Consider the following 25139-nt stretch of genomic DNA (forward strand, 5'->3'; position numbering starts at 1 on the left):
TTGTTTCCGCACGTTTCGCCGTGTCACGACATGTGTTTAAAATAAATCTGTAATTCTCGACATCGAGAATTTATAATTTTGTTAACGTTTTCTCAAAAAGTATTTAGCATTTCATGGAATAGTATTTCAAGAGAAGTCTTTTACCATTACCTTCTGTAAGCCCTGTAAGATATTTGTAAATCTGTGAACTTTTTTTTTTTTTTTCTGTTCCGAAAGTGTATAATGGCTTTAATAACATTATTTAATTCTCTTTCCAAAAGCCAAGTATGGGTCAAGTTTCACGCCTGAACAACTAGATAACAAATATATTGTTTTGTGTCATGGCCGTGCGCCTAGTAATCCGATTCCAAGTTCTGGGCCCAATTTCATAGAGCTGCTTAGCACAAAAACTTGCTTAGCATGAAACTTCTTCCTGAATACAAACAGGTTTACCATTACCAACCAAACTCCCACATGATTTTCAGGGTAAGCAAACGCCAGCTGATACCAGTAACAAGCAAAATGCAACAAATGGAAATTTGGTTGGTAATCTTGTTATAAATAATCAAGAAAGAAATTTCATGCTAAGCATTTTTGTGTGCTTAGCAGCTCTTGAAATTGGGCTATGGTGTTGATATCAGCAGAGTGTGGGTTAGAATCCCGGTCATGACACTTGTAGCCTTGTGCAAGGCACTTTTTAAAACCATGTATCCAGTTGGGAAGGTAGTGCATGTATACTGCTCTACCAGCCAGGCTCCTTGTGGATGATACCCATGCCTACCATAGGGACTCTGAAGGGACCCTTTTTTAGCCTCAGGAGTTTGTGTACATTGTAGGTGGCAACAAGCCCCTGGTGACAGTTGATTTGGGTCGACAGCTCAAATCAGTTTTAGAGTGTGCTCTCTCCTTGAAGTGTCCATCTGGCCTTGTGATGTTATGGGATCTCTCATTGAAAAAGATAAAACAGAAAACAAAGTTGTTTGTGGCAGATGCTGCGACATACATGTATAAAGTGAACAACAAAATTAATACAAAGGGCTGGGCTTTCTACCATTCCAATGGGGCCCTAGCCTGGCTCTTTAAAGGGTGGCTGCAGTGTTTTTAAAAAATAATTTAAACGATTAAACATGACTTTTTAAACCTGAAATATTTTTATATATTTTGTATTAAATGCGCAAGTATTTTAAAAATGGTTTTCAAGAGATTAGGGGAACCCACCCCGCCCCTAAAAGGGGCATAAACGTGACGTCATGTCGGGAACCCGAGCCGTCGGGCCCCCTGGCTGTGTGCATATAGAGACGTGTGCACTGTGAAGCCTGGTACCTAGGCACGTGTAGTTAGGGACCAGACTCTTTTTGCCGACGATAATGTTTGAATTCCCGACGTGACGTCGATGGTAGGGGGGCGGTAACAATCCACAAAAGGGGGGGCATGACTTATTCGCTAATTACGCAAGTGAGATATGTCGGGGACAAAACAACACACATTTTATTGAGGTTCAATACATATAATCAGAAATAAATGACAGCAAAATTAACTGTTTTATTTTAATTCACTGCAGAATCCCTTTAAGGATCAGTATCATACGTTCCCTCACAGCCCCTGTAGGCCTTCATGTGGCTAGCTCACTAGGACTGTCCACTCAAAGCATTTTTTTTCAGAGAGAGTTGATTGCTTTCATAATAACTGTAAATTTTATGAATTTTCTTAACAGTGAATTACACAAGATGTTGCAGTTCATACAAAGTGATTGTGCGTGCACTGTTCACACGCAGCTGTATAAAACTTGATTGGAAATTTGTAATGCCTTCATTGGGTTGACTGTAGTAAAATATTAAAACAGCTGGTTAAACAACATTTTTGTAAGCCAATGAGAGGAGAGGGGAAGGGGATGGGGTGTCCCGTCATATATTTTAAAAGTACACTTCAATCATTTTGCAAACATTTGCAGGAATTGATGCATTGCAAATTTAGATTTTAAAGACTCTGGACACTGTTGGTAATTGTCAAAGACCAGTCTTCTCGCTTGGTGTAATATGCACAAAATAACAAACCTGTAAAAATTTGAGCTCAATTGGTCGTCGAAGTTGCGAGATAATAATGAAAGAAAAAAAACCCTTGCCACACAAAAATGTGTGCATTTAGATGATTGATTTCGTGACCTCAAATTCTAAATCTGAGGTCTCAAAATCAAATTCGTGGAAAATTATTTCTTTCTCGAAAACTATGTCACTTCAGAGTGAGCTGTTTCTCACAACTGCACAATGTTTTATACCATCAACCTCTCCCCATTACTCGTCACCAAGTAAGTTTTTATGCTTTATAATTATTTTGAGTATTACCAATAGTGTCCACTGCCTTTAATGTATTGATGGCCCAAGCTCAAAAAGCTACAGAAAAAGAACCAGAAAAAAAATTAAAAGTTCACAGATTTACAAATAACTTACAGGGTTTACAGAAGGTAATAATGGTGAAAGACTTTTCTTGAAATATTATTCCATATGAAATGCTTTACTCTTTGAGAAAACATTAAAACAATTATCAATTCTCGATATGGAGAATCGCAGATTTATTTTAAACACATGCCAATGCACTGCGAACATGCGGAAACAAGGGTGGGTTTTCCCGTTATTTTTTCCCGACTCCGATGACCGATTGAGCCTAAATTTTCACACGCTTGTTATTTTATATATAAATTGTGATACACGAAGTGTGGGCCTTTGGACAATACTGTTTACCGAAAGTGTCCAATGGCTTAAAGCATGCTTTAAAAAAGCCAAACTATCCCAATTTAGGTCCAGAATGGCCCCAGTTTTGAAAAATCATACGTAGAACCTTGCTTAAAAATCTTGTGTAATTTTAAACTTGGTGATGATTGAACGTATGTGCTACATGTGTGTCTTATTACATTAGTCATATATCTTGTCATTACTTACACACAGTGAGTCGGATCTACTCAACTGACTGTAAAATGATTACTTGCGATGAGAACCCATCAACTTCTTTCTCCACGAGGACCTACGTAACCATGGTATCATGAGTAACAAACATCACCACGGTGATAAGAGGTAAGTGAACCCATTATTTCATTTGATTTAAAAGCTCACACTTTAGCAGTTTGTCATAACGCGTCCACCGTTCGGCTTCCATCAAATTCAACTTAAACAAAATTCTCGCTACTTTGCTAAGTGACCCGTGGACAGATCTCAGACAAATTTTCAAAATGTTGCTAACCAAAGTCTGTTGCTAAACAAATTCTGTTTCTAAGCAAATTCTGTTGCTAAGCAAAATGATTATGGGGCACTTATACTTGCCAACCCTGTCCACCATCTTGGGAGTCAAAGTTTACACAGAGGAATTAACTCCCCAAAGTTGAAATGGTGCTCATTTTGCAGGGCTCTTTGTACGTTCTGCGTCTGCAAGGTGCCAGCCAATACACTGATCCATTTAGGCTCTGCTCACGGCGCACGTGTGAGCAAGAACACGGAGCCTCTCCAATGCCATTCTGCACATGCGCGCCAAGCATATGCGTACTCATGTTAGACTTTATAGTGTCCGATTTTGGTCGTGCAAAGGGTTGTGATTGGTCAATATGCAATGTGGCGGAGCTTAAAGCCATTATACACTTTCGGAACAGAAAAAAAAGAAAAAAAGTTCACAGATCTACAAATAACTTACAGGGGTTACAGAAGGTAATGGTAAAAGACTTCTCTTTGAAATATTATTCCATGAAATGCTTTAACTTTTGAGAAAACATTAAAACAATTATCAATTCTCGACATCGAGAATTACGGATTTATAGTAAAAACATGTCATGACACGGCGAAAAGTGCGGAAACAAGGGTGGGTTTTCCCGTTATGTTCTCCCGACTCTGATGACCGATTGAGCCTAAATTTTCACAGGTTTGTTATTTTATAAGTTGTGATACACGAAGTGTGGCCCTTGGACAATACTGTTTACCGAAAGTGTCCACTGGCTTTAATGGATCGGTCTATTGCTGGATGGAGTCCTATTCCATGCCTAGGCTGATCATTGCTCAATAAACTTCAAACATGGCTTTCAAAAATTATTCAGACATGCCTGGAATTTCATCTCAAGTTGAAAGGGCAGTGGGCGAGGCGATTTTCATTTTACAAAGGGCACCTCATTGGAAAATCTGAAGTCAATGAGAAACTTTGGAAGGGCACCAAGGCCAAGACCATGGGTATTGGAGGCTGTATAGCCCCCATGGCCTGCGTGCTGGTAATTCCAGCCTTGATAAGATGGCACAGTGGTCATTGTTTTATGTCATCCTTAAAGGAACACGTTGCCTTAGATCGGACGAGTTGGTCTATGAACAGTGTTTGAAACCGTTTGCATATGGTTAGAAAGATGTTTTAAAAGTAGAATATAATGATCCACACAAGTATCACTCAAAATTGCACGGTTTTCATTTTACGTCGTGAACTAACTCGGTCGACTATTTATGGGAGTCAAAGTTTTGACTCCCATAAATGGCCGACCGTGTTTATCGACGAGGTAAAACGAAAACCACTCAATTTTGAGGCATATTTGTGTAGATCATTGTATTCTACTTTTACAACATCTTTCTAACCATAACAAGCGGTTACAGGACGCTTTTCAAAGACCAACTCGACCGATCCAAGGCAACGTGTTCCTTTAAGTTGTACATTTAATTGTCCCAGAGCAGTGATCTGTACACGTAAGAATTTGGGAGAGTTTTGTTTGGCCTGCTGACACCCTGTTGTTAAGGTTTAGAGAGGTGCAGGGGTGGATTTCACAAAGGTGGTCCTAACTTAGGACTAGTCCTAGGCAATGCTAAGAGATAGGACTGGTCCTAAGTTAGGACCAGTAACTCATCCTAACTTAGGACTGGGACTATCTCTTAGCATTGCCTAGGACTAGTCCTAAGTTAGGGCTACCTTTGTGAAATCCACCCACTGGTCACGTTTAATCGTCGGGGGGGGGGGGGGGGGGGGTACCGGTTTTGTCTTGGTGCCCGAACTATAGCACACAAATCCTGTAAACATATCACAATTGTACACGAAGCTGAACTACTGAACTTGACAAACTACTTAAATACATAACACGGCTTGTAGTTCGTGCTCTGAATACCAAGAATGCTTCAGCGCTGCTTAGCTACGCTATTGACTGTACATTAAATACATGTTATGTGCTCATGTTAGGTCTGGCGGCCGTGTGGGTGCATAGTCCGAAACAGCTCAAAGTAAACTTGTCAAACTTTGAAGTGTGACACCTTTTTTTGTTCCTTGTGCCTTTATTCCACAACACCAAAGGTGAAAAGAGTGACAGTTCAGTGTGCATGTCAATTAAGTTATTTTCCTGGGGTTATAGTACATTTGTACAGGAAACAATTTCGTCCAGCAAGTATGCATAGCGATACATTGAGACTGCACATTGTTTTGTGCAAACTGAATGCTAACTATTTTGAGTAGCAAACAAGGGTTTGTGACTAGCAACTGATACATTTTGTGTAGCATTTTGCTGGGCTTTTCAAGGAAAATCTTTAATCAATTTTGTACAAAGTACAATTAATAGTGTAAGTCTACATACTGTACTGTACTAAATTATGTGCAATGATTGCAATGCACACAAGAATATGTGCATTCGGTCGATGAAAATTATTGACATAGGCTTGAGGGAGTGCGTGGTACAAACAAGAAGTTTCTGACAGTACAGAGCTAATGTGCTTACATTGCACATGTCTGATATTTCACGAAGGCAATGAAAGCGATTGCCTCAATGACCCCTTGTCATTTGCCTTTTTGAGGTATGGTGGACGCGATAGGAGTGCACTGTTAAGTTTCCGTGTATCCACACAAATTTACCCCAACCTTGTAGCATTGTGTCCTCCATATCTCAAAAAGGCTTATTGCCTTAGTACCCTTGAAATGCCTCAATTTCCTCATCTATAGGCCCTACGCCTCTCTCAATATTTATGCACGACTTCATAATTCTTACCCAAAATGAGGCTATGGGCGCACGTCCCCCACCATGCAGTGGCTGCGCCCATAGCCTCGTTTTGGGTAAGAACTGTGACGTACCTCATGCATAAATATTTGAGAGGCGTATGGGGTGCTCTTCACCAAGGAGAAAAACAAAGCATACAGTCCTGATTGCATATCATTTGCAAATAGCCCTTGAATCATGGAGGAAGAAAATTTGTCCATGCTGGAATCTAGTTTTAATGTTTGTGTACTACATAGTAGAACTTTCTATTTCCCTTTATGTCCACTACATTTAAATAAAGTGTAGTAGTTCATCAAGTAAACAAGGCAGAGATTTACACTGAAGGGCTTACACAGACTGTAGTTGTCTGCTTTGTCTGCTTTCTTGTCTGCTTTCTTTTTTACTTCAAGATTAAGTAGAAGAGTAGAGCCACTTAACAAACTTACTCACTTACTACATGTAGACTGAACCACTTTATGGGTCTTTCATCATCTCAAGATTTTGAAGTGTGTACACTATTAAGTAATTTCAAAGTTTTATTTGACTTTGAGACGAGCAGGCCTGATGCTCTGTTCTTAAAAAGGACAGTGGCACCAATGTTCTCTTCTTTGTGACGGGCACCTCTAGTAGGAGGAAATTGAAATGTCTTGTGGATAATGTTTCAAGGGGCACCAAGGCAATGACCAAGTAGGCATTTGCCCAGGGACGCATCAGGGAAAGACATGTAAGGGCCCGAGTCCCACTGCAGCGATAACGAGAACGATAACAATAACGACGCCAAGAGAATGCACCCTATTAGTTGAATGAGCGTGTGCGTATTCTGGGTGGAGCAATTCAACCACTAGAACGCGTTCTCTTTGGTTCGTGATCGTTATCGTTCTCGTTATCGCTGCAGTGGGACCGGGCCTTTGGGGGCCTCAGGGCAAGTACTTACATAGACTTTTTGAAACAATATCAAGCGTGGAATTTCATGTCCATTCTGTTGCCCGGGGCCCAATTTCATAGAGCTGCTAAGCACCAAAATTTGCTTAGCATGAAATTTCTTCCTTGATAAAAACAGGATTACCAACCAAGTTTCCACGATTTTTCAGGATGTACTTAAAGCAAATAACAGCTGAATCCCAGTAACAAGCAATATGCAACGAATAGAATTTTGATTGGTAATTCTGCTTTTATCAAGGACGAAATTTTATGCTAAGCGAATTTTTGTGCTTAGCAGCTCTATGAAATTGGGCCACGGTCTTGGCCTTGATGTGCCTGCCAGAAGTTTCTCATCGATTTTATATGATGGAAGTGTTCTTTGCCCTTTGAAAGCTCAACACCCAAACTGCTTCCGATTATTGTGATAGTCCTGATTGCAAAGCTTGTTAATTTTGTAAGGTACATCCCTCTGGCTTACATTATTTAGTTTTATACCATTCGATCCAAATAATGCAGAACTTTGGATGTTGACGGGTTTGGGTGCTTAATTCTAAGGTAGATTTTATTCTTTTGAGACAATTCATTGAACTGTATTATCACAAAATGTACAGACTTGTTTCGGGAGGCCCAATTGTTTATTCCAAATTTTGGGGGGTAAAAATTTCAATAGAAGTAATATGAAACAGAAATTTTAGTTTTGTGTTTAGAAGTCCATTGGGACACTATATTAAAACCCACTGGCATATTTATCAATCCCGACGTGACCTTTACTTTGACCTCTTTTTGTGAATGGTAGGCGGAAAACCTTGCGGTCGTTTGTGGCTGCTATGGGTACAAGCCTCTACGGATTTTTGAGGGTTTATATTGGACACCATCGTGTAAAGGGGGCTGGCTAAATTAGCATCTCTACAATGTGTTATAGATGTTCATCGGGACTGGCTACACACATTTCATGGTAATGCACTATTGATTTCATTCCATGTGGACTCATTGTGTCATCATGTCCACATTGAAGATCTACAGTGCAGACTTTTTATTTGATGGTCGATACGCACCACATGAGTTTGCTATAGTCTCTGTTGTCACAATAAAAATGTATTTAAGCCATCATTGATTTAGGGATCCATTGGGACAAAGATGACAAACATTTAGGCATAGTGTCCATGTTTATTGTACAATGTGCAAGTTTTGTTCACTTCTTTCAAAGGGACTGTGTAATGTTGGAGGTTGATTTTCAGTTTTAAAACTAACAAAGTTATTTCATTAAAGGACAGTATGCTTCGTTTTTGAAAGAGCTAGGGCACCAAGGTACATTTATTTCTCTTTGGTAAAGGGCACCCAATAAGGACATTGCAAATTTCTACTGTTAAGCATTTCAAGGGCACCAAGGCAATGACTAGGGGCAACTGAGCCAATCGCCTTTGTTGCCTCCTCAAAGTACCACGCCTGTCATTATTTTAAAAAGATAAAAAGATATGTCCAGAACAAGTAAAGAGAAAAACTAGCCAACCAAATAGGACTTTGATTCCATCTTGAAGATTTTCAAAGATGTTGATTGACGGAGATTGACACAAAAGCTATGCTCAGAACGAGTAAAGAGAAAACCTAACGAAACAAAGTGGACTTCAATTCCCTCTTGAAGATGTTCAAAGTTGTTGATTGACGGAGATTGACACAAAAGTTATGTTCGGGACAACAAGTGAAGAGAAAACCTAATGAAACAAACTAGACTTCAATTCCTTGAAGTTGTTTAAAGATTTTGATTGACAGAGATTGGCACAAAAGCCATGTTCAGAACAAGAAAGAGAAAACCAAACAAAACAAACTAGACTTCAATTTCTTCTTAAAGATGTTTAAAGATTTTCAACGGAGATTGACACAAAAGCTATGTTCAGAACAAGTAAAGAGAAAACCTAACAAAACAAAGTGGACTTCAATTCCTTCTTTAAGATGTTTAAAGATTTTGATCGACGGAGATTGACACAAAAGCTTTGTTCAGAACAAGTAAAGAGAAAACCTAACAAAACAAACTGGACTTCAATTCCTTCTTAAAGATTTTTAAAGATTTTGATCGACGGAGATTGACTCAAAAGTTATGGTTGAACAGAACAAGTACAGAGAAAACCTAACGAAACAAAGTTGACTTCAATTCCCTCTTGGATATGTTCAAAGTTGTTGATTGACAGAGTTTGCCATGGAGCTTGTTCAAAACTGCAGGTGCATGCATTGGCAAAGGCACGCTGATCATGGCGAGTAAATGTAATTACCATTGAAGCAGTTGAAAATGCTGTCAAATTCAAGAATTATTGTACAGTGCATTTGGAAAGAACACTTATTCGCCAACTTAAGAAATGGTTTCCCTTGCATACAAGTGTTAAATTATTGCATAATTTTTAGAAAAAAAAGTAGTATAGTTGCCCGATATTCCAACCATATAGCAGATTCTTTTTCCAAAGGCTAAAAAACAAGTACGCTACACCACTTGTTTTAGGCACAAAATATGCTCAGATGTCATTTCCTAATTCATCAGTTTTTATAGAAATATCTTTTCAGAAATGAAAATTCTCTTCCTGATATTACAAGGATCATGGTGACAAAAAAACAACAAGTAGAACTCCGCCCTGTACATATAGTACACCAGGGGTTAGTGCATACTTGGCAACGGAAATGAATACCAAGTATCGATCAGTATGCAGAGACTTTACAAAGAGTAAAATTGGCAATCAGCTTTGCATTCATCAGAGGGTCAATCAACCTTTACCAACATCTTAACTTCCTTGAGTAAATATTGATCTACTGCCACTGGGTCTCTCATGTCATCCTCATGAACAGTTATATGGTAATTGGGTGATTTATTATTTGAAAACAAGTTTTTAAGGTTGGGTATTGAGAGAAGGTTTTTTTGAAGTTGGCTGGACTTGATGATAATGGTAGACTTTACCTAGCTGATCGGTACACATTGCTGGCTACATGTGGCCATATAGATAGTCAACAGCTTCTATTTTGTAGCCCTACAGGCTACTGTACTTGTTTGACTGCTGGCCAGGAAGTCTAGTCCAGTTAGCCATTGGATCAGTAACCTCACCAACTGGGGCAGCCTTTAAAGGCCCTTTTCACACTGCATCCCTTATCCCCATGTAATACAGCCCTGGGAAGGCCAGGGCTGGGAGTTTTCTAGCCCATGCTGCACTTTCACCCTGTCCCTACCTAGGTCCTTTTTGCTTGCATGTTTTAAGAAAGCGTTTCACCGCTAAACCCTAGCCCTATATAGGACTCTTTCTCTGTACTATTAAGGCCCGTTTCTGGGGCGGAAAATTTTCAAAGCTTCATAACTCAAATCTTACCTGCAACAAGCCACTACTTTCAACAGATTCACATTCTATGGCGGCGAACATTTTTCTGCGGTGGGTTTTGGTCGTCAAATACTCTTCACAAATCCTGCATTATTTCTTGAAAATGACGGATTGTGAAGAATATATGACGATCAAAACCCACCGCAGAAAAATATATGCTGCCATGGAATGTGAATCTGTTGAAATTAGTGGTTTCTCGCAGGTAAGATTTGAGTTAATGAAGCTTTGAAAATTTTCCGCCCCAGAAATGGACCCTGATATCCAGGACGTCACTGTAGTATAATACGAAAGTGTAAGGCCGCCAGGGCTACGGTAAACCCCCTACTCCAGAGCAGGGGTGGCTATTCCTAGCTTGGGGTATGCCTATTTGCTGGGATAGATCATGGGTAAAGGAATCCAAGTGCAGGGCTGGTTGGTATTCCCTGGGGTTGAAGTGTGTGAATTAATCAGTAGACCTAGAAAGCAAAGCCTCAAAGTTTTTGAGAAAATCCACAAGACCACATGGCTTGTATATTTGGTTTGCGGTAACACCATGTGTGTATCTGCTTGCCAGGTAGAGTTGTTCTTAGGGAACTGTCTTGCTTTATTCTACTGCCGCGGAGTAGATAATCGGAGGTTCAGGAGACTTCTCAGTTCTGAAAAGAACTGTCCTGCTTAAGAACAACTCTACCTGGCAAGTAGATACACACATGGTGTTACCGCAAACCAAATATACATTGATACCTCACCATGCAATGCCTCAAATCCTATATACCACATGGCTTGTTATCTCAACATCTTTACTGGACCACCATTTATGAGAAATCAGGTTGGGATCGGGTTGGCTCAGTGATTTTGTTGTTGCTTTCTATCACCTCTGTGGACCCGGTTCGAATCCCACTTCAGACCAGAGCATTCCTTTTGATTTGGGGAAACTGCACACTTGCCCCCCCCCCCCAATCACCACACATTTTTATTCTGTTTGACATTGACTTGTTGTTACATATATCCCCCTTTAAGGCGCACCATGCCAACGAGTGCGTTTTGGCAACCCCAACCAGAAACATTGGTCATCGGTTGAGCATTTTCCCTGAAGATACCAATCGATCTTGTCATGTTTTGATGGACGCATTTGAAAATCTCCCTTATTATGGAAACGTTGTCCCTATTGGGTCGCATGTAATTCCAAATCTCCTGATTGCAAGATGCAAATGTTGGCAGTTCTGTTTTTTGTAGGACAAAAAACACAGTGATCATGAGATGAAAATTATTTTAGCAAGTAAACGTATTTTCGTGACATTGTTTTACTCATTTCTTAAAAGCTATCAGCACCTCAGCAACTAATACTTTCAGGGAAGCTTTCTACTATCATTATCTTCAAACTGTGTAAGTTTAATGTAAATCTGTGGACTTTGTGTTACAAGAGGTACCCAAATCCTTTAAATCAGCAAACTGTGGAATAACTGCTGTATCTAAACCAGTGTGAGTTATTTAAAATGTTAAAGCGTGTAAGCCACCAACATTGACCTGTTGGCCTTTAAAAACAAACAATGTAGGTGAGTTGGACAAGTCTTTAACGTGTTATGGCATTTATGTCATTCAAATCAGAAATATTAAAGTGACTTCTGATCCTAGTATCATAAATCTGTTCAACCCAGACAGTTGTGTGTTGTTTGCCAACAAGAAAAAAAACCTTAAAATAAAGATAGGAAACAGGGTGTAACATTGGAGCAACATGTGTACAACATGCCGATGTGTAGATACATGTCTACTTTTAAAGCCATTATACACTTTCGGTAAACAGTATTGTCCAAGTCCCACACTTTGTGTATCACAACTTATATATAAAGTAACATACCTGTGAAAATTTAGGCTCAATCGGTCATCGGAGTAGGGAGAAAATAACGGGAAAACCCACTCTTGTTTCCACACGTTTCGCCGTGTCATGACATGTGTTTAAATTAAATCCGTAATTCTCGCTATCGAGAATTGATATTGTTTTAATGTTTTCTCAAAAAGTAAAGGTTTTCATGGAACAATATTTCAAGAGAAGTCTTTCACCATTACTTTCTGTAAACCCTGTAAATTATTTTATAAGGTACCTGCTATCTGATCACCTGTTAAACTTGAATAGATTCACCTGCGAGGGTAGAGTTTGTGAATGAAAAACCTTCGGAGTGCCACGGCAGCTCGGGGCTGTATACTCCCCATAGGGAGCTGAGAAAGATTAAAGGGATGTTATTGGCCCATAGACCAGGGGACTAATGTAAAGCGCATTGATACAGTTATTGTGAAATGCGCTATTTAAGAATTTTTTATTATTGTTATTATTATTCAATGTAAATTGTGAAAATGCATTCAGCCACCTGATTCAGCTGAAACTTTCCCATGTGTTTTTTATTGTATTTTTCTCTATAACTTTGCCTGTAAAATCAGCACTACATTGACAAAAATAGACCCTATCGATAAGCCCTTTATACAGATATTTATCAACCAATGATAAATCCTCTTTTCTCAAATCCTGTCATTAAATTCATCAACATTTGCATTACGCTTCTCTTAGCAGACCTTTTTTCCGGACCACAATGCAATAACTCTCTGCTCATCTTTGGGGCATGCCTCCCTATCCTATCCTTGGGATTTATACCAATAAATCTCTTCGGTACTTAAAGATTTGGTCTCCTTAGCGTAATCTGTTCTCGCTGCCCTGTTCAGCTTTGTCCGAAAATAGACTTGATGAGGGAGCTTGGTGGTATAATCCTGGATTTTGAGAGGGGTTTATCTTTGTTGATCCCCAACATAGAAGCCAAGGTGGGCTAATCAGATTTTAGTTGTGGGCATGGCGAGGCGGTGTAGGGATGCACCTGTGTAGCAGGTAGTATAGACAACTCCTCCTCTACTGCAACAGCAAATAAATCAGAATATTGAAGGTAGGGTCATATAGATTTCTATTTTGGTTTCAATTTGGTTGACATAATAAATACTGAAAGTTGCAGCAGAATACAGTGTATATTTAATGCTTGCTGAAAAAAAACCTGTAAGTGTAACTGAACCGCTAATTACAATACAACCCCATGAAGCCAGTAGGCTACCTTTTGCATCTCTGACCTTGATTGGTAAGAGCAAACAAATCAAGAGTCGTAGATTTCTGTTTTGGTTTCAATTTGGTTGACATAATAAATAGGAATTTATAAAGAAAGAAGTTATCTGAAAGTTGCAGCAGAATATAGTGTCTATTTAATGCTTGCTGAAAAAACTGTTAGTGTAACTGTACCGTTAGTTCCAATCAAATCATTAATACACATCCCCATGAAGCCGGTACCTTTTGCATCTCTGGCCTTTATTGGACACCAACCCTAAGCAATCTGTGAAATAGTTTATCAACAACTACAGTTTTAATTGACATTAATTTTTGGAGCGCATGTAGTTCAGGACTGGAGATTCATCTTTAAAAGGGCAAGGCCATTTTCATTTTTCAAATGCCACTTCCGTTGGAAAAAATGTTAAAGTCATTGGTAAACTTTTGGAGGTGCACCAAGAACAAGACATGGCGCAACTGAAGTCATGGCCTTCGTGGCCTGCGTGTTATTCCAGGTCCGGTTGAAACCAACCCTATAGTTGACTTTGCATTCGTCTCAAATTTGGTAAACAAAAATCAACAAAATAAAAATCTGCTCAGTGACCAAAATAGATTTAGATAAATTGTTGCACTAGTGTCATTCGAAACTGCTACGTTGACTCCTGTTTAGTTCATGCAGTCATTCTTTATAACGCACAACGTTTTAATCAGTCATTGAACAGATTTAATTATCAGGAACAGGTGTCGCTATTGTTATTACCCAAGACCTGGCCACACAGCCATCGATTAGGATGTTAAGCGCTAGCCGTTGATGTGTGAATGCCGTGCTTTGGGTGGACTGGATGCAGCTTGCGCTATCGCCTTGTGGACTGTTGATGAATGCCTTTAAGATGGGCCAGAGTTCATTCATGGACAATGATGGGGGAAGGAAATAGATCATTTCTCCATGGTTCAATTCAAGTGTCGTACTGTATGCATGTACCATACAGAAAAGCATGAATGTGGTTTGGAGGACGAGCAGAGTGTTTATACTGTTCGACACGACAAGACCTTATCTCATTTCAACTGGTCACTTCTCCAAAAAGAGGGATTTTATCCACATGGTTGTCACCTAAGAGCCGATTTCACAAAGAGCTAAAATTTAAATTCAAAACTCCATATAACATATAAATCTTAATTGCTAAGTAAAGTGTGATGTAACAATACAAATGACTTTGGTGATAACTCATCTTAAAAGTTGCCTTCTTCATCCATGAGCCTTTCGATCAACATCCAACATTCATCTTCAACTTTCCAATGGTCCACGCACACATACCCGCTATGGTCAGAGAGCATTCTCAGTAGCTGCACCAACTTGCTGGAACAAGCTCTCTCTTCACATCTGTGACTCATCCTCAATCAGCTCATTCAAGTCTCAGTTAAAAACACATCTTTTCAGACAATGTTATTAAAGCGCTTTGAAAAGCCTGTGGAAAGCGCTATACAAATGTTATTTATTATTATTATTATTACTGTTATTATAAGACGAATTTGATCAGTGCGTTGTGAAATCCAGCCAATTTCAAAAAGCACCAAGGCACCATCTCGGTGGTCTTAAGACGTCTGCTTTAGACACAAAGGTCTTTGGTCTGAATCCCACCCGAGCAATTAATAGGCCTATGCCTGTGAGTTTTTTTTTTCACTGGAAAGAACTGAATTACAGGTCTTTTACACATAATGGTGTTTGGACGAAACCAGATGTAATACTCAGCCTTATTCTTTATTCTCCATGATGCAAATTGAACCATTCACACAAGCCTCTAGCTGCCAGGCATCCTCCGTGGTTTAGTTGGTAAGACACTAAGTACTCTAACATTGCAAAGGTAGCGGGTTCAAATCCTGTTTGATTTATATGCCTGTGATTTTTTTTTCTCAGAACTTGAGAGAGTATTGAGTATTGAGTATTTGTGGCGTGTCGTGGCCGAGCGGTTAAGAGCACCAGATTCAAGCTCTGGTGTTTGATCAGCAGAGTGTGGGTTCGAATCCCGGTCGTGACACTTGCTACATAAAATTGGGGAGGTATTGCTTTCTGCTCTACCGGCCAGGCTTCGGACGGATGATACTCAAGCCTACATCCTTATGGACTGTAAAAGGGTTTACCCTGTTTCAGCCCTAGCAGTAGGAGGCAACGGCCTCTGGACAAAAATAATTGTAGCCCGCACCTTGAAGTGGCCTTCAGGCCTTGTGTGTCTGGCGCCTTGCATAAAAAAAAAAAAAAAAAAAAAAAAAAAAAAAAAAATATTCACATCGGTGTCTCATGGTGTAAGGGTATAACCAAAATTAAAGGAACACGTTGCCTTGGATCGGTCGAGTTGGTCTTTGAAAGGCATTTGTAACTGTTATAAAATGCATTGGTTAAAAAGATGTTTTAAAAGTAGTATACAGTAATCCACACATTTGCTTCGAAGTTTTGTGTGGTTTTCTTTTTACTCTGTGAACTAACACGGTCGGCCATTTATGGGATTTAAAAAATTTACTCCCATAAATGGCCGACTGTGTTTGTCCGCGAGGTAATAGGAAAAACCACGCTATTTCGAGTGATACTTGTGTGGATCATTATATTCTACTTTTAAAATATCTTTCTAATCATGTCCATTTTACAAAAAACGGTTACAAACACTTTTCAAAGACTAACTCGACCGATCCAAGGCAACGTGTTCCTTTAACGTTCCATGTTCTGATGTTCGTATCCACTCTGAAGGCGTGAACAGTAACCTGTATAAACTTTTCTCTTCATATCATAAATTAACCAGTTTAAGGATATGTATGTGCTTGTTATTATATCTGCTCGCTTGATGAATAAAATTGATTCGTCATATTTTGATATGCGCTTATGATTCTTCCAGTTAATAGCCAAGCCTTTTTGCACTTTCTATGCTTTGATTTACGCTTGATTGAGTCATATCATGGAGATATGGTCCTATTAAGTCATAAACACCCGCCCCAGGCATGCTACAAATTACCTCCCCAGTCTAACTTTACAAAGCATCGATCAACAATGCGAACTTTCTAGGGGGTTGGTTGGGGTGTTCATGAATGAGAGAAATGGGGCAAGCATGTTGTCACTGTTCACCCAGTAAAGCAATCCAGCTTTTGTGTGCTTTCCTAAACAGTACTCCACATGCCTCAGTGCTTGTGGTCTTTTGTGTCACGCTGGTCATAAAAAATAAGTCATTCATATTCTAGGGAGTGCGTGGATTGAAGGTGCATGGCGTAACTAGGGAAAAGGTAACCCCACCTGGTTGACATTGTCATAATTATGGCAAGCCGATAGGAGTCGGGTATTGTGTACCAGTTGCTCCATGATTGGGCGATTCTGTGGATTTATGTAACCGGACCGAAGACTTTCTGTGATTTCTGTGGCATCAGTGTTTTGAGTATCACTGTCAGTGTCAAGTGGATGATAGCAGATGAGAGTGTTTGATTTTTACTTTGTGGAACTTCAAGTTATCACTAGGCTGTACTACAGTTGTGGAATAAATCACGTAGCACAAGATTACAAACATTTTGTGCTGCAATGCTAGTAGAGATCTACATTCTCTTCTACAAGCAGTGATGACAACAACTACAGTAGTTGCTGACTAGTTATGATGATGTTTTGGCCTGAATTAAAGAAAATCAAGTTTGTTGACGAGTGAATTTTTGACTTTGTGGAGCTCCGAATTATCACTCAGCTACACAACAGACGAGTTATAAATCACGGTGCACACAAAATATAAACATTTTGTGCTGCAATGCCAGTGTACATGTAGGTCTATAATTCTCTTCTACAATTAGCAGTGATGCCAACTGCAGGTAGTTGTTGAGTGACTTGTCTACATTGAATTTCACACTTGTTGACAAGTTACTATGTGGAGCTTCAAATTATAACTCGGCTATACTACAGCCTTTTTCTGCAAGGCTAGCAGATGTCTTTGCTACAAGCAGTGATGTCAACTATTTAACATTGATGACGTAATAGTAGAAGATTTGGTAGGACGGACAATGTCCAGAAAATACATTTGAAGGAATTGTAACCCGAATTAGAGTGTTTTGTAGACTAGAGACTTTTTGTCGAGGGGAGCCATAACAGCCACAGTGGTGATTAACAATAAATGTTCCTCAGTAAAAATGCCTTGGATGCAGCATTTATGAACACATTGGAAACATGAATAGCAAGAGAAAATCTCTAACAAAGGATGACTATCCGTAAGTTAAAAGCAAATTTTTGTTTATGGCCTGACGTTTTGACCCAAGCAGAGTCCATCTTGAAGGCTGACTTGAAATTTAGCCTGGAAGGAAAGGTTTAGTATGAACATATCAAATTGTTCTTTGTTTTCCTTTAACTTACAAAGCAGAGAAAATGTACTGGGCAAAGCAATAACAATTCTTAAAGGCAGTGGACACTATTGGTAATTAATCAAAATAATTATTGGCATAAAACCTTTCTTGGTGACGAGTAATGGGGATAGGATGGTGGTAAAAATATTGCGAGAAATGGCTTCCTCTGAAGTGCCATAGTTTTCGAGAAAGAAGTAATTTTTCACAAATTTGATTTTGAGACCTCAGGTTTAGAACTTGATTTAGAAATCAAGCATCTAAACGCACACAACTTCGTGTGACAAGGGTGTTTTCTTCTTTCATTATTATCTCGCAAGTTCGATGACCGATAGAGCTCAAATTTTCACAGGTTAGTTATTTTATGCATATGTTGAGGTACACCAAATGTGAAGGCTAGTCTTTGACAATTACCAATAGTGTCCACTGCCTTTAATGGTTTTATCATAGAACTTGTGAGGAAAATACATCTATCCTTCTCAGAAAGATACTGTAGTCCTTTTTAGTTTTGGTTCAGGTCTTGTGAATAAAATCCCGGTCCACAAAAGATTGTGAGCTACAAGTTCGGCAGTCTTTTCCCCAAATGATCAGGATCACAAAGTGGTCAACAAAATGCCAGATCCTTATCAACAAGGCAGCTGAGCAGGATCTGACCATACAATTTTAAGGCGAGTCCCCACCTCGCAGACAAAATGTCCACACTATAAAACAATTAAGTCGTTAGCCGGGCCTAATAAATAATTGGGCCCTTCTTTAGTACTGTGTGCGCATCATTAGGGAATGATTGTAACGGTTAGTGTATCTGGCACACCTTGAGTGGCTTCTGTTTGTCATGTTGCTGGGTAGTGCCCATAGATATAGAACCCCGAGAACAGTGAGTACGACATTGTCCAGGATATTGTGCGTACTATTACGTTGTTGGACCATTTTTCTTGATGCGCGTACACTTTTTTTATACGCGTGTCTTGCAAAATTACCATAATTACATGACTATTTTGCCACATCAGTCTGTGAAAATGTTTGCCATGTACAGTAGATGTCATGAACATTGACCAATAAGGTTAATCGTGATTTAGAACCGCAATGGAAGGCATATGGGGCAGTTTCTATGCAGTTTCTACGACTCGGGCACGCAAAAAGCTTTTACTTTTGTGTGGGCTCAACAGCGTCCTCTCTTGATATTTTGCTATTTGCGATAAACCTTATGGAAATACTAAGAAATGGCCTGTGCTATGCCATTTTGGCATTTGTGTATGTCATGTGTTGCGACAAGTCGCTTCCACAGATGACATTTGGGGCCTGGATAGTCGAGCTTAGCGTTCTTCGGGTTCTATTTTTATGGCAGTGGCAGAGAAATCTTGCGCTTTAGTTTCCAACCTCGGTGTTTTCAATTCAACACTGGGGATTATATCTAATCAGATACCTTAATCTCTTAATGATCTGTCCATTACTAATCTCCAGAGTGTGGGATTAACTTTCAAGCTTTGCCATTTAATCTTTGGTTGGTGTGCCCAATAATATCATTGCATGGAGCTATAAAAGACCAACGATCAAAGTATAAATAAGCGTCATGTTGAATATTTATAGATTAGAAGAAGTCCAGATGCTCTGAAGTCCAGATGCTCTGAGGAAAGTTAACAAAATTGCCGGTTTCTTATTCTGTGCTTTTTTAGCCTTTGAGAAAGACTCTGCTGGGGTCGAAACGTCAGGCCAATAACTATTTGTTTTGCATCCACCATTTATACTGTAGGTCCTTTTGGTTGGTAAGCAGTTTGTAACAGCTAATTTTTTTCTTCTTGGATTTGAACATGATACTTTTTCTGTGTTTTTTTTTTCGCCGAGTAAGTTGATGAAAATAGTCCTGAAAAGTAGTATTAATCCCGGTACGACCTGAAAAAAAAAAAAAAAACAACAACAACTTTGGTATGCTCTTAAAGCGTGCATGTCATTTGTTGATGTTGGGAGATGAACTTTTTGGGTGATATTAGGTATTGACATTGAAGAAAAAAATGCAACCATTGGAAAACAAATTTCTGCTTATGACAGATGCAGAGTGGCTGCCTTGTTATTATTTTTGGGTTGTCATATGGGTATTATTCATAAGCAATAATACAATTTTTTGATTGTTTGTTTCTGTCTTGGAAAAAAATGCAGAAACGAAAATGGTCCCCTTTGACATTTTTTTCTTTTTTTTGTCATACAGGGTATCATTTATATGCAATAATACAATTTCTTTTCTGTTTTTTTGTCTTGCTTGCCGCAGGTCTGTCGTTGAGAGGAGGGAACGTCAGGGCACCATGTTGCCTTTGATCAAATCAGTTCACCAGCAGTCAACTGGAAAGGTAAGTCAGTCAATTATTTGACCTAGTTGATAGGGGTGTGATTTCTTTTTTTTTTAACCGGAAATTCGTTTGTTTACCCCCACCACCAAATTTTTGGTTGTTTTTTTGAAGATTGCTTTTGGAATTCTTATATAGTTTTAATTATATACAAAATAAAAAGAATGACCTTCAAAGATGAAATTGCAGATAAAACCAGATAACAACTCATATTGCAGAGTGCTTTTAAAACTTTTAAGACACTTAGCGCTTACAGTTCAGGTATTTGTTATCAATTCAATTCAATTCAATTCAATTCACTTTATTATCCACAATGGGAAATTCATTTCGGCCTTTTATACAACAAATTTACAAAATTTACATAAAATATTATCTACCATAAAACAGAATAAAAACACAACAAGCCACAAAAGTCTATAAAAATATCAACAGCCTATCATCACATCCCTGTGTTTAGCAAAGCAAAATGAAAGTCAAATCATAGAGTACCAGTTCAAATTCTCTCCAGCTGGTCCGCTGACTAACAAGTTCGGTGTTGAAAAGTAGACGGTAGCTGGTGGACTAGTAAAACACTAAGTCCTGCTGGCTGGCCACTAAGAAAAGTTCAGGGCAAACACTACCTGTAGCTACTACAGATCCATGTGTTTCTGTACTACACTTTCTTGTTAAGTGGGATTTGAAACTTTGCATGGTGGAAATACGATATGGAAAGGTTTGCGTTAACACCATGTAATGACTATCTCTAGTAATGAGTTGGGGTGGTTCTGAAAAGAACCGTTGGTTTCAACTCAACGATTCGATCAGTATGCTCTGATCATCTTCTGGTGAAACTTTCTTGTTTGTTTGACTGTTCAAGTATGTAATCATACATTTAAAAAGAAAAATGAACAGTTTTGGAGCCTGAATACATTGTTGGCAATTTAAGCAATAAACCGCTCCTTTGTTTGGTCGTTGCCAACGTTACTACACAAGTCTTTAACCACATCAACTGTCTGCTTTTAAGTCTTAGCGTCTACCCCGGGGTAAAATGTAATAATTCATAGCCCTACGAATGTGATTTGTTGTTACACTTTTATCATCCAGCGCTGCACATGTAATGCCTTGAGACTTCAAACAATGTTTCAGACTTAATAATAATATACAACCTAAATCCATGTTTATAAATTAACAGCTGTTGCCACGGTGACTCTGAACAAAGGATTATGTGATCGAAATGTAGGTTTTTAAAACATTTGCAGTCCTATTGGGACTTGCGGTAATTTATCCACGAAGCTGGAAAAGTTCCTCAGGGTTGTTGAAGGTCTCAGATACTCCTTTGCATGCGCCATAAAACAATATGTGATTTGTCTGCATACAGGTGTCTTTTGTACATGATTTATAAAGGAATGTTAAACATTGGTCTGTAAGTATTTGCGGTTTGAAGAGCAGGCCTGGGGGCTGATTTCTCAAAGAGCTGAGTTTGTTCTTAAAGGAACACGTTGCCTTGGATCGGACGAGTTGGTCTATGAAAAGGGTTTGAAACTGTTTGTTATGAAATGCATATGGTGAGAAAGATGTTTTAAAAGTAGAATATAATGATCCACACAAGTATCAATCAAAATTGCACGGTTTTCCTTTTACGTCCCGAACTAACACGGTCGGCCATTTATGGGAGTCAAAGTTTTGACTCCCATAAATGGCCGACCGTGTTTGTCAACGAGTTAATACGAAAACCACGCAATTTCGAGGCATATTTGTGTAGACCATTGTTTTCAACTTTTACAACATCTTTCTAACCATATCAATTTTATAACAAACGGTTACAGGACGCTTTTCAAAGACCAACTCGACCGATCCAAGGCAACGTGTTCCTTTAAGGTGTGTATCGATCAGAAATGCAAAGTAAAGTGTGATGGCAATACTAACGAGTGACAACTCATCTTGAGATGATTCATTTTCGAGGCCCTTAGACTGTCATGAGGAGGGCAAGGCTCTTTGCACGACTTAAAGGCAGTGGACACTATTGGTAATTACTCAAACAATTATTAGCATAAAACCTTTCTTGGTAACGAGTAATGGGGAGAGGTTGATAGTAAAAAACATTGTGAGAAACGGCTCCCTCTGAAGTGACGTAGTTTTCGAGAAAGAAGTAATTTTCCACGAATTTGATTTAGACCTCAGATTTAGAATTTGAAGTCTCGAAATCAAGCATCTGAAAGCACACAACTTCGTGTGACAAGGGTGTTTTTTTCTTTCATTGTTATCTTGCAACTTCGACGACCGATTGAGCTCAAATTTTCACAGATTTGTTATTTTATGCTTATGTTGAGATACACCAACTGTAAAGGCTAGTCTTTGACAATTACCAATAGTGTCCAGTGTCTTTAACAAAGAGCGGGATTAACACTGGGGGGAATTCAGGACCCAAGTTTTTGGATATTTGGCCAAGCACGTTGAAATGAAACTGGTTCTTCAGAACGTTTTCTACTTGTCATGATTGGTGTTTATTTTGGTCTTAAAGGACTGTGCAATCTGGAACAATTTCTTTTATAAGTTTGCTCTTGATGTTTGAAAAAAATAAAATATAAAAACACTATATTGGGGGGGGGTGTATCGGCCAAAATGTGCAGGCTTCGGCACCCAAGTGCGCACGTATTGTCCCAATATGCTAGCTTGTGGGTGTTGCTAACTCTGAACATTGCTGCATACATTGCTGCTCTCTGAAACTAAGATTCAACCCAATATCCAATTTGTAACAAGACACCATTGTGTGTTGTTCACATTGTTTATCACGTAGATTGAATGGGATTGAAATATAAAATTCAAAGTCTCTTTCACTCTCTTATAGCACTCGCTATGCTTTAAAAAAAGAAGAAGATACATTTCACACACATCGCTAAAGGAGGCTGGACATTAATGTTTGGCTGGCCAAACTAATAACAGGAACAAAAAGAAGAAGCACTACACAGAAATTAAATTTAGGAATTCAGAATGTGTTTTTTATAAGCAGAACCTCTTTGTAACAATGCTCTTTATAAGGAGGGTTGGCTGTACTTAAAAACGCAACCAATAAACCAAGAACACAAGTTGAAGTGGGGTTACAAAAGGCAAAAGGCCAAGTAAAAAAAGAAACATGTTTAACGTTCCCGCCTTTGCCTTTTCCTTTTATATTCCATTTTTTTATTTTTATTTATTTTTTATTTTATTTTATTTTTTTTTTTGATCTCAGGAAAACAATCTGAATGTCTTGTCTTAATGCCTAGACTAAATTGTTTTGTGTATTTCAGCAGTAGAAAAAAACAATGCGGCCATCTTGAAATAAAAAATTAAAAAATAAAAAGCCCCCCTTCCTCCTTTTTTTTTTGAGAAACCCGATGCGAAACATGGGTTTTTTTTTACTCGGCCTAATGTGCCAACAATCTCATCTTGTGGGGTGTCTGGAAAGTGGAAACTGCATATTTGCATCACTTTTTTTCCCATGATTGGAAAGACGTCTCACCTTGGTCACCACAGGAGGGTTATACCTCCTCTGTCTGTTACCTCCATTCCTACCTTATTAAAGGCAGTGGACACTATTGGTCATTGTCAAAGACTAGCCTACACAGTTGGTGTATCTCAACATATGCATAAAATAACAAACCTGTGAAAATTTGAGCTCATTCGGTCATAGAACTTGCGAGATAATAATGAAAGGAAAAAAATACCCTTGTCACACGAAGTTGTGTGCGTTTAGATGGTTGATTTCGAGACCTCAATTTCTAAATCTGAGGTCTCGAAATCAAATTCGTGGAAAATTACTTCTTTCTCTAAAACTATGGCACTTCAGAGGGAGCCGTTTTTCACAATGTTTTATACTATCAACCTCTCCCCATTACTCGCCACCAAGTAAGGTTTTATGTTAATAATTATTTTAAGTAATTACCAATAGTGTCCACTGCCTTAAAAGAAAACAAATTCAAGTGGTTGATTGTGCAAATGGAAATAAACTAAACAAAGAAACAAAGAAACAAACAAAACAACTTTGAATAGGGTTTCTCTGCACAGCAGCCACTGTATTGTGCTCATGAATATTTACAGATTTTATTTATGAGCTTCGTGCTTAGGGTTCAAATCAATACTCAAAGTGTAATCTCATTGGTGAAGGCACTCTGCTTTTTCATTGTACAGTGGTTGTATTTGTGCATTCCTTTCTATGTGCACATGTATGTATTTTTATTCTTCTCAATCTAATGAATATTCATTAATGTGCCCTTGCATCCTGGAGGGTTCTGATTGGACTAAGGTATACATGAATATTTAATTTGACAGTATCTCTTCACAGTCTGTTTCTGTACAGGTTGGACTCTTCTCAATCTATTGAATATTCATGACCTTGTTTCTTTGAGGTTTGTGATTGGACTGAAGTATACATGAATATTTAATTATATACACAGAGTCCTTCCGAAACAGGGCGCTCCTGTGTAGATGGTGAAATTTTAATGAATGGATTATGATTTATAATGCATCAGGATTGATTCCTGTATGGTGTTTACCTTATTGTTATGCTGAGGAAGGTAAACTGGCTTTTAAACTTCAGCTGGGTTTTAAACATTTGTGAATTTGCTCTAAATCCTGTGAGTTTGTTTTTCACAATTTGAGTGTCATCCACTCATTGATAACATTTGGGAATCAAAGCACTATACCCACATTGTAGGCTTAACACATCTCTTTGTAAACTACCTGGTCCTATAAAACACGATGAACAAATCTGTTGCACATTGTAAATATACGCTTGGTGAATAAGTATACTTGCGTAAAGAACTTATTAAAATGGGCAGAGTGCTAGACTCGAACCTACAACCCATCTAGGCCCAATTGCATAAAGCCTGTAAGCATAAAAGCATGCTGAGCACAGCAAAAATAGTGCGTATATAAAACATAAACAGGTTACCAGCCAAAATTACATGAAGCTTACGACGTTGTGACGTGCCCTACTAACTTAGCTCAGCAAAGAAATTGGTCAAGCAAATTATTGTCTGCTTAACAGCTTTATGAAATTGGACCCTGAGCCTAAGCAACCTTTGTGGTGGTAGGTCGCCCACTTTTGCATAGTCCCCCTCCCCAACCCCTACCACTGGGCCCAGTCATCAGAAGTTACAGTGAACTGTAAAGCGGAGACCAATATGATTGTACACACTGCACTC

General features: G+C 38.8%; 1 protein-coding gene across 3 annotated transcripts in view; it reads left to right on the forward strand.

Annotated features, from left to right (window-relative positions):
- The window catches only part of LOC139949483 (dual specificity tyrosine-phosphorylation-regulated kinase 4-like), a 64841-nt gene that overhangs the window by 2840 nt on the left and 36862 nt on the right, over positions 1–25139 (forward strand). For 2 of the 3 annotated variants that reach the window (XM_071947846.1, XM_071947845.1), the window contains exons 2-3: positions 2922–3047; positions 19902–19980. In XM_071947846.1, coding sequence (XP_071803947.1) covers positions 3016–3047; positions 19902–19980 — 111 coding nt within the window. In that variant the 5' untranslated portion in view covers positions 2922–3015. Of the gene's footprint in view, positions 1–2921; positions 3048–16584; positions 17510–19901; positions 19981–25139 lie in introns of those variants that run through there. The other variant, XM_071947844.1, reaches the window with a different exon arrangement.

Source organism: Asterias amurensis, chromosome 17, assembly GCF_032118995.1.
Source record: "Asterias amurensis chromosome 17, ASM3211899v1".
Taxonomy (NCBI): Eukaryota; Metazoa; Echinodermata; class Asteroidea; order Forcipulatida; family Asteriidae; genus Asterias; species Asterias amurensis.